This window comes from Octopus bimaculoides, chromosome 14, assembly GCF_001194135.2.
Source record: "Octopus bimaculoides isolate UCB-OBI-ISO-001 chromosome 14, ASM119413v2, whole genome shotgun sequence".
Classification (NCBI taxonomy): Eukaryota; Metazoa; Mollusca; class Cephalopoda; order Octopoda; family Octopodidae; genus Octopus; species Octopus bimaculoides.
In genome coordinates, this window is record NC_068994.1 from 16917701 (window position 1) to 16926158 (window position 8458).

At 39.0% G+C, this 8458-nt stretch overlaps 1 protein-coding gene across 5 annotated transcripts in view; it reads left to right on the top strand.

Annotated features, from left to right (window-relative positions):
- The window catches only part of LOC106883371 (cilia- and flagella-associated protein 43), a 99256-nt gene that overhangs the window by 5683 nt on the left and 85115 nt on the right, over positions 1-8458 (top strand). For all 5 annotated transcript variants that reach the window (XM_014934359.2, XM_052972703.1, XM_052972705.1 and 2 more), the window contains exons 4-5: positions 2534-2598; positions 6686-6820. In XM_014934359.2, coding sequence (XP_014789845.2) covers positions 2534-2598; positions 6686-6820 — 200 coding nt within the window. The remainder of the gene's footprint in view (positions 1-2533; positions 2599-6685; positions 6821-8458) is intronic.

Sequence of the window (8458 nt, forward strand, 5' to 3'; positions counted from 1 at the left end):
TATATATATATATATATATATATATATATATGACGGGCTTCTTTCAGTTTCTGTCTACCAAATCCACTCACAAGGCTTTGGTCGGCCCGAGGCTATAGTAGAAGACACTTGCCCAAGGTGCCACGCAGTGGGACTGAACCTGGAACCATGTGGTTGGTAAGCAAGCTACTTACCACACAGCCACTCCTGCGCCTTTGTTTCAATTTTATTTTGAAAATAACGAAGAATTTACTAAAACAACTTTGTCATTATGAAGTTGGTGAGCCAGCAGAATTGTTAGCATGCTGGACAAAATGCTTAGTGGCATTTCATCCATCTTTATGTTCGGAGTTCAAATTCTGCTGAGGTCAGCTTTGCCTTTCATCCTCTCAAGGTCAATAAAATAAGTACCAGTTGAACACTGGGGGGTAGATGTAATCGACTTATCCCCTCCCTCCGAAGTTGCTGGCCTTGTGGCAAAATTTGAAACCATTATGTTTATGACTAGAATATAAATTAATATGAAATTTTGATTGAAGATTTAGATCACTTCAAAACACAAATTTATATCTTAGAACTGGGTGTAATCTCAGACAGGTTGGTATTAAAGGGGTTAAATTTACATTCAGTTTGAAATTCTGGGAATGTTTTCAATTGTGACAGAAATCTGAAGTGAGCTGGAGGGTACAACAGCTAAAACATTGTGACTATAACAACCAAGTTAAGGACACTAGTCTGAGTATAGTAGTATGCAGTGACCATAAAATTAGTTTTATAATTGTCTGATTAAATCAACTGTGATATTTTCTTAAGTTCTTTTTCATCTAAGTTGTCCCAGTAAAGAAGCTGACAGAATACTTAGCATTACTTTGGCATCTGTGCTACTCACAGAAATGAACTATACTTTGTCTTGAGATCATGATTTGAAGAAAAAGAGGGTGAAGCACACATGTTTGTTTTCTAGAGAAATATTGCCATCTATCCAAAGAGAATCAAACTTAATTCTTCATAGTTTCAGTTGTGTGTAAATCTCAAGGATTTTATTTGTGTTTGGCTACAGTTTCATTGTTTCTTTCTGTTTTGTTTACAACTGACAAAGCATGGCTATGAAGTCATGCATATTTTATTGCTAGAGGACATCATTCATAACCCATCTTAATGTACCACCACACACATTGTCTATAAGGAGAATTTCTCTTCTAAGACAGTTACTGCAGTGATGGTCTTAACACATTTGAGTGTACATGATGTGTTAAATATAAATGTACACACTCTGGAAGGACACAAAGATACAAACAACAAAGACACACACATGTAGATATATACATACAAAAGCGGGTGCTGAAAAGTTCCTAGCTTTGAGTAAAAGAAAATATAGGAGGATCAGTTAATTATGATTTTATTCAACATATTCCCCTCTCAGATTCACACACTTATTGCAGTTGTCTTTCAGTTTTTCTAAGCCCTGTAAAAGAACTCGGAGGGTTGGGCCTCCAACTAGGCCTTTTGTGATATCCTTAAAGCCAGGAACTTTTCAGCACCCCTTTGTATATGTACAACGGGCTTCTTTCAGTTTCTGTCTATCAGATCCACTCACAAGGCTTTGGTCAGCCCGAGGTTGCATTGGACACTTGCCCAAGATGCCGTACAGTGGAACTGAGCCTGGAACCATGTGTCTAGGTAGCAAGCTTCTGACCACACAATCATGCCTGCACCTAATATTGTATAAATATATATCCATTCTATTACTTTATAGGGAATGTACTCTTATTTCTGACTTGTGAAACTTCATCATACAACTCTGTGTGTGTAGGTGCACAATAGTGTGCTTGTATGTGTCATATTTCTGTGTATATCTTTACATTGATCCTACTTTCAAAAAATTGTGGAGGCGCAACGGCCCAGTGGTTACGGCAGCGGACTCGCGGTCATAGGATCGCGGTTTCGATTCCCAGACCGGGCGTTGTGAGTGTTTATTGAGCGAAAACACCTAAAAAGCTCCACGAGGCTCCGGCAGGGAATGGTGGTGAACCCTGCTGTACTCTTCCACCACAACTTTCTCTCACTCTTACTTCCTGTTTCTGTTGTGCCTGTAATTCAAAGGGTCAGCCTTGTCACACTGTGTCACGCTGAATATCTCCGAGAACTACGTCAAGGGTACATGTGTCTGTGGAGTGGTCAGCCACTTGCACGTTAATTTCACGAGCAGGCTGTTCCGTTGATCGGATCAAGTGGAACCCTCGACGTCGTAAGCGACGGAGTGCCAACAGCAACAACTTTCAAAAATGTGTTGTTTGTGTTTACGTCTTATTACTTAATTCTGTCACAAAAATTGAGCTCACAAAGATAGGTTGCAGGCTTTAAAATAAATACTGGGGTTGATGTGATCAACTAAAACCCTTCAGATGGAGCCCCAGAATGACTGAGAAGTAAAGTGTAAAAGAATAACCCTTTAGGTTATTTTTACACTTCCTTTATTTCTCCTTCTTTTCCTGATTTACTCATTTTTTGTTTGTTCTTTTCTTTCCTTCTCCTGTGATAATTGATTTAAAAGGTGGATGGGAATATTCCATGAACATTATTTGTTTTCACAAGAATATTTTATTTACTGCTGGCAAGGTAAGTTTGTGTTGAAATTTTGTTCTTACATTAGACATCTTTTCTCTGTTTCTTCCCATTCTGTTGTCAAAGTACATGGCCTAGTGGACAGGGTATTGCACTCACAATTGCAAGATTGTGGTTTTGATTCCCAGACCAAGCAGTGCATTGTGTTCTTGAGCAAAGCACTTCATTTCACATTGCTCCAGTTCACTCAGCTGTAAATGAGTAACCCTGTGAGTCTGGTTCAGTGGGAATCTCGTGATTTTGGTCACTTGTATTGCTATGGAAACTGGGTAACTGGTCCTATGAATCCTTGAACTCAAGATGGTTTCTTGAAATGCCAGTACCAAGAATAGGCTATATAAATGCTTGTGGCTTAGGTTCAACGGGGAAGTAAGGACATCCACTCAATAACCTCAGGTCATTATGTAACCATTGTGCAGTAACCATTAGTGAGATGAAGATTTTTGAACTTAGTTATTTGCTCTTCTGGATGACTTTGAAGTTTATGCCTCCTTTGGTCAACCCATATTGAGTGGCGTAATTGTGCTGTCTCACAGAAAGGCTTAGACACATTGGTAAGTATAGTTTTCTTTGACCTGATTGGTAGGTCAGTGGTCTTGGATACTGTTGTGGAAGGATTCCGACCACCCCCAAGTGACTAGAAGTGGACTGACACATTGCTATAAAATAAAGAACAGTGAGCAATTGAGGCAAGCAGTTCACTGTGAGCCATTGGCAGAGAGCGTTTAACCTCGTATAACAGTAAGTGTAGTGTGTCGTGTGAATACTTTCTTTCCCACTGCTTCATTAGATTATTTACCCAACACCAGGATAGAAAGATACAAATCTTCTCACTATACTTTAGGCTATTTATGCCTGACAGAAGTTGGTCAACCAGATTTCTTTAGACACTTTGAGATGTTCCTGGAAACATCTCACTCATTAGTCTTAGTGAGTGACTGGAACAGGATCTTCTATACATGCAGATATTATGTGGTAGTCACCAGTAAAGTCTTGCAAATTTTTCAAGTACTTCCAAGTATATGACAAGTTTTGTCTCAATTTTCCTAATGTACCAATGTGGACTAAGTCAAATATGTTACATATTTAGATTGATTTCTTTGAGTTAAGATGTTTAAGGTTTTTAAATGGCTTAGTTTTTATAGGGCTTTTGAGGGTGGTCAAGGAAAGGAAAGAAGAAACCATGACTTGTGGTTGGTCCTCAGATCAGAGATTACATTGTGTAACACAATTTTTGTTCTTGGGTAGCAGCTGTTATTTCCTATTGGCTTACTCTTGAAAAGTATGATAAATGGCTAATATTTCCTTCAAACTTTGGTTTTGTTACATTTATTCAAACCCTAAAGAACCCCTCCCAGCACATGGCTATGATGCTCCCCCCACTACTCCTGCTCATGATCAGAGGTGTATGTATTCTCAGCCACTAAGGGACATAATAGAATGGTTAAGGTCAAGCAGCTAACAAGCAAATCTGTGGTAGTGAACAGAATATTTACTATAATGATATTTCTGCTTCAGCAATTCAGTGCTGAATCTGTCTGAAAAGTAATGGAAAATGGGTTAGTTTTAAAACATTGATGTTCAGGTCACGAAGCAAAGTTTGAAAGGAATAATTATCATTTACTTTGATAGACTCAGGAAGACATGGGACAATGTGGTGAGAAAGAATCTTTGGATGCTGAGCCTCACTGAGGAAATGACAAGCGGATGGGAGATGTGGAAATTTGCTGTACTTGATAGGACACATCAAGCTAAGTAAAATCGCTGTTTTCCACACATACAGGCTTGTTCTGTCAGGTGCCAGTGCCACTTAAAAAGCACCTGTCCTGGTGCTGTGTTAACACACTTGTGCCAGTACTGCATAAATGCACCCATGCCAGTGGCACGTAAAAGGCACCCAGCACACTCTGCTAAGTAGCTGGTGTTAGGAAGGGCATCCAGCCATAGAAACCATGCCACAACAAACAGTTGGAGTCTGGACAGTTCCCTGCTAGCTAGTTCCGTGTCAAACTGTCCAACCCATGCCAGCATGGAGAGCGGACGTTAAATGATGATGATGATGATGATGATGATGATGATGATATATACAACAGGCTCCTTTCAGTTTTCATCGACCAAATCTACTCACAAGGCTTTGGTTGGCCTGAGGCTATAGTAGAAAACACTTGCCCAATGTGCCATGCAGTGGGACTGAACCCGGAACCATGTGCTTGGGAAGTTAGCTTTTTATCAAACAGCCATACCTGCACCATTATATTTCATATAATTGACCAATCACCTCTGAGTGTAAACATGGTTAAATTCAGTATTCATGTCTTGATGCATTACACACAATATCTTCATTTAGATTCTTGTATATTTCAACCATAGTAGTTTTTTCACCTCTTTTGTTGCCACATTTCTCATGAAATAGTTTTCAATTAATTTTAAAATATAATGAAGAATGTAATGAAACAACTTTGTCACTGATGAAAGGAAACCTGCTCAATGATCTGCTTTGAGTTTCACCATTCCACAGAAGAATTATTTCATATTCTCTCAAAGTTTCTAAGTTTTTATGACATCATCAACATATAATTCTCATTGGTAAGAATAAAGTTTCTAAAATGGATAGAGAAATTTAAAGGATTGTTTTGGTCCAATGGTAGAACATTTGTCATGTTTGCAGAAGATGTAGGTTCAAGTTTCACTGGCAGCCCTTTGACCTTTTCTATCCAAAGGGATTTTGACCCAATATTTGCACACTATTGTTTATAGCTTAATCTGTTTCAAGTTTCACCATTCCAAAAATAATTTTATCATTATTAAGCTGATGTATGGAACATAAATGAACATGAAATTTTAATGGGAAATTTTAATTTAGATCCATTTAAAATAAAAAGTTTGTACCACAGAACCAGGTGCAGTTTTGAGTGGGATGATATCACCATCATCATTTAACATCCATTGTCCATGCTGGCATGGGATGGACAGTTTGACAGGAACTGGTAAGACAGAGGATCTCACCAAGCTCCATTGTTTGGTATGGTTTCTATAGCTAGATGCCCTTCCTAACGTCAGCCACTTTACAGAGTGTGCTGGATGTCTTTATGTGGCACTGCATGGGCACTTTTATGTGTCACTGCATGGGCACTTTTATGTGTCACTGCATGGGCACTTTTATGTGACACCACACGGATGCTTTTACATGATACTGCATGAGTGCTTTTACATGTTGTTGTACAGGTGCTTTTACATGACATTGCATGGGCCCTTTTATGTGCCACTGCATGGGTGCTTTTATATGTCGCCACATGGGCACTTTTATGTGCACCACATGGGTGCTTAAACAAGTCGCTGCACTGACACATTTATGTGATGCCACATGGATGTTTTTATGTGTTGACGCATAGAGCACTTTTACATGTCGCTGTATGGGCACTTTTATGTGCACCACATGGGTGCTTAAATGTATCACCACACTGACACTTTTACATGACGCCGCATGGGCGTTTTTATGTGTTGCTGCATATGTGCTTTTACATGACACCGCATAGACACTTTTACATGATAGATACATAAAAAGAGAAGTTTTTTATGTTGATATATATATATATATATATTTATATATATATATATATATGTGACTGGCACCCACACCAGTGGAGTGTTAACAGTACCATCTGAGTGGGATCACTGCCAGAGCAGCTGCCTGGCTTCCATGTCAGTGGGACGTAAAAAGCACCATTTGAGCGTGATTGTTACCAGCGTCACCTTACTGGCACTTGTGCTGGTAGCACATAAAAAACACCATTTGAGCGTGGCCGTTGTCAGTACTGCCAGACTGGCCCTCGTGCCAGTGGCACGTAAAAGCACCCACTACACTCTCGGAGTGGTTGGCATTAGGAAGGGCATCCAGCTGTAGAAACTCTGCCAGATCAGATTGGAGGCTGGTGCAGCCATCCAGTTCACCAGTCCTCAGTCAAATCGTCCAACTCATGCTAGCATGGAAAGCGGATGTTAAACGATGATGATGATATATATATATAAAGTTAACCCTTTAAACATTATTGAACTTGTTGAGTTTCTCTTCAAATTTCAGAATGGATATCTTTGTGTGTTTGATGTTTCCAAGGATGATGCTATAAAGTTGATAACTTTCTACAACATAGAATCGCCTGTCACATCAATGATTTTAACTCTTTCACATGATAAGCTTTTGTTAGGAACAGCTGGAGTAAGTCACATGTTATTTACTTATCTGTTTTTCTTTTTGTTTTTTAATATTCTCTTCTACTGTTTACAATGTGTTTGTTCATCAAGTTTTGCCTTTTATCTTTTATCTTTTACTTGTTTCAGTCATTTGATTGCGACCATGCTGGGGCACTGCCTTGAAAGGTTTTAGTCAAATACATCCACCCTAGGACTTATTTTTTAAGCCTAGTATTTATTCTATTGGTCTTGTATGCCAAATGGCTAAGTTACAGGGATGTAAACACACCAATACCGGTTGTCAAGTGGTGGTTGAGGACAAACACAGACACAAAGACATATACATTTTCAGTTTCTGTTTACCAAATCCATTCACAAAGCTTTGGTTGGTTGGAGGTTATAGTAGAAGAAACTTGCCCAAGGTGCCACACAGTGGGATTGAACCTGAAACCATGTGGTTAAGAAGCAAGCTTCTTACTACACAGCCATGCTTACAATTAATTTAATTTTTTCTTTTTCATTTAGAGAATCCCATTTGGCCACTAACCAAGTGGCTCTTTAGTTTCAGTTAAGACAAGTGTTGGAGGTTTGAGGTCATCTGAATCAGTTGATGTATATATACATGCATGTTTGTGCTTATGGATAGCTTGTATTTGTGTGGTGGGCATGCATTTCACTTTCGTATAAACTATCAGTGCTTCACATTTTTTATACTTTAGTATACAAATGTTTGTGCTTCACTCTTATGTGTGTGTTCATGAATTCTACATGTATATGTAAATGTGTACATATGTCTGACCCAGGAAATTTACATGGGTTTCGAGTGGGTCCCTGAAGTATTTCACATGTTTTTCATATATTTAATATGGGAAACTCACATAAAAAATTTCTAGAATGCTTTGCAGATTTTAACCATACCACTGATTGATTGTATTGGTGAACACAGATTAGCTTGGTTTGTTCTTTTTTGTAGAACACTGAGGTGTTTGAATGTCTGTCTGTCTGTCTGCCTTTCCTTCTGCCTTTCTGTCTGTCTGTCTGTATGTATGTGTATAAGTATGCATGCATGTATGTATGCATGATGTATGCATGTATGCATTTATGTATAGATGGTGTATGCATGTATGTATGCATATATTTGTATATATGTATGTATTCTAGCATGTGTATATGTATGATTGCATGTATGTATGTATGTATGTATGTATGATGCATGTATATATGTATGTATGGTGTATGCATGTATGTATTATGCATTTATGTATGTATGTATGTATGTATGTATACTCTTTTACTTGTTTCAGTCATTTGACTGTGGCCATGCTGGAGCACCACCTTTAGTTGAACAAATCGACCCCAGGACTTATTCTTTGTAAGCCTAGTACTTATTCTATCGGTCTCTTTTACCAAACCGCTAAGTTACTGGAATGTAAACACACCAGCATCGGTTGTCAAGCGATGGTGGGAGGGACAAACACAGACACACAAACATACATGCCGAGGCGATGACTACGGACCGAGACCTTTGGAAATGGGCTGTGCGTGAGAAGACCCGGCAAGCCAAGTAAGATCGTTGCCAGTGCCCCTGGACTGGTTCTTGTGCGGGTGGCACATGAGATGCACCATTTTGAGCGTGGCCGTTGCCAGTACCGCCTGACTGGCT